The 744-nt window shown below is 48.7% G+C and overlaps 1 protein-coding gene across 1 annotated transcript in view; it reads left to right on the forward strand.

The window, feature by feature from the left end:
• LOC109828635 (epoxide hydrolase 4-like) overlaps positions 55-744 on the forward strand; it is a 5,326-nt gene continuing 4,636 nt past the window's right edge. The window contains exon 1 of the mRNA XM_020395617.1: positions 55-744. This exon is cut by the window's right edge and continues 117 nt beyond it. Within this exon, the coding sequence (XP_020251206.1) occupies positions 235-744 (510 nt within the window). The 5' untranslated portion in view covers positions 55-234.

The following is a 744-nucleotide window of genomic DNA, read 5'->3' on the forward strand; positions in this document are numbered from 1 at the left end:
TCTTTTTTTTTTTTTTTTTTGGGTTAATCGAAGTCATCAAACAAGTAGCACTTGGATCCAAACGGATGGCGTCACGATACATGTCAACCACCTTCATCTAATTCCCTTCGCTTTTATCCTACTCTTGAAGTTCACCCACCCCCAACCAACCCATCCTATATATTTTACCACCTAGGAACCAAGGGCCCTAAAATTCCTAGCCAATCGCCAACTAATTAACTAACAAATTTTACAATGGTGAACTGGGTGGAAGCACAAAAGCCCCTCCTACATGGGCTAGTGAAGCTGGCCGGACTCCGGCAACATACCGTTGTCATTGGCCCGGGCACCGTCATGAGCTTCTGGGTGCCAAAAGATGTCTTTCAACATAACCATAAAAAATCCAAGAAGAATAAGCCAGCAGTGGTCCTTGTGCACGGCTTTGCTGCCGAAGGGATCATCACCTGGCAATTCCAAGTGGGCGCATTGACATCCAAATACTCTGTCTACGTCCCCGATCTCCTCTTCTTCGGGGGTTCGATCACCGACAGCAAGGATCGATCGCCAAAGTTTCAGGCGGAGTGTTTAATAATAGCTCTGGAGAAGCTGGGTGTGGACAAGTGTACTGTCGTAGGGTTTAGTTACGGAGGGATGGTGGCGTTCAAGATGGCCGATGCAAGGCCCGACCTTGTCAAGTCTTTGGTCGTGTCCGGCTCCGTCATCGCCATGACGGATTCTATCACTGATGCTGCGCTTGAGAGGCTC

The sequence above is a fragment of the Asparagus officinalis genome, chromosome 1 (genome assembly GCF_001876935.1).
Source record: "Asparagus officinalis chromosome 1, Aspof.V1, whole genome shotgun sequence".
NCBI lineage: Eukaryota > Viridiplantae > Streptophyta > Magnoliopsida > Asparagales > Asparagaceae > Asparagus > Asparagus officinalis.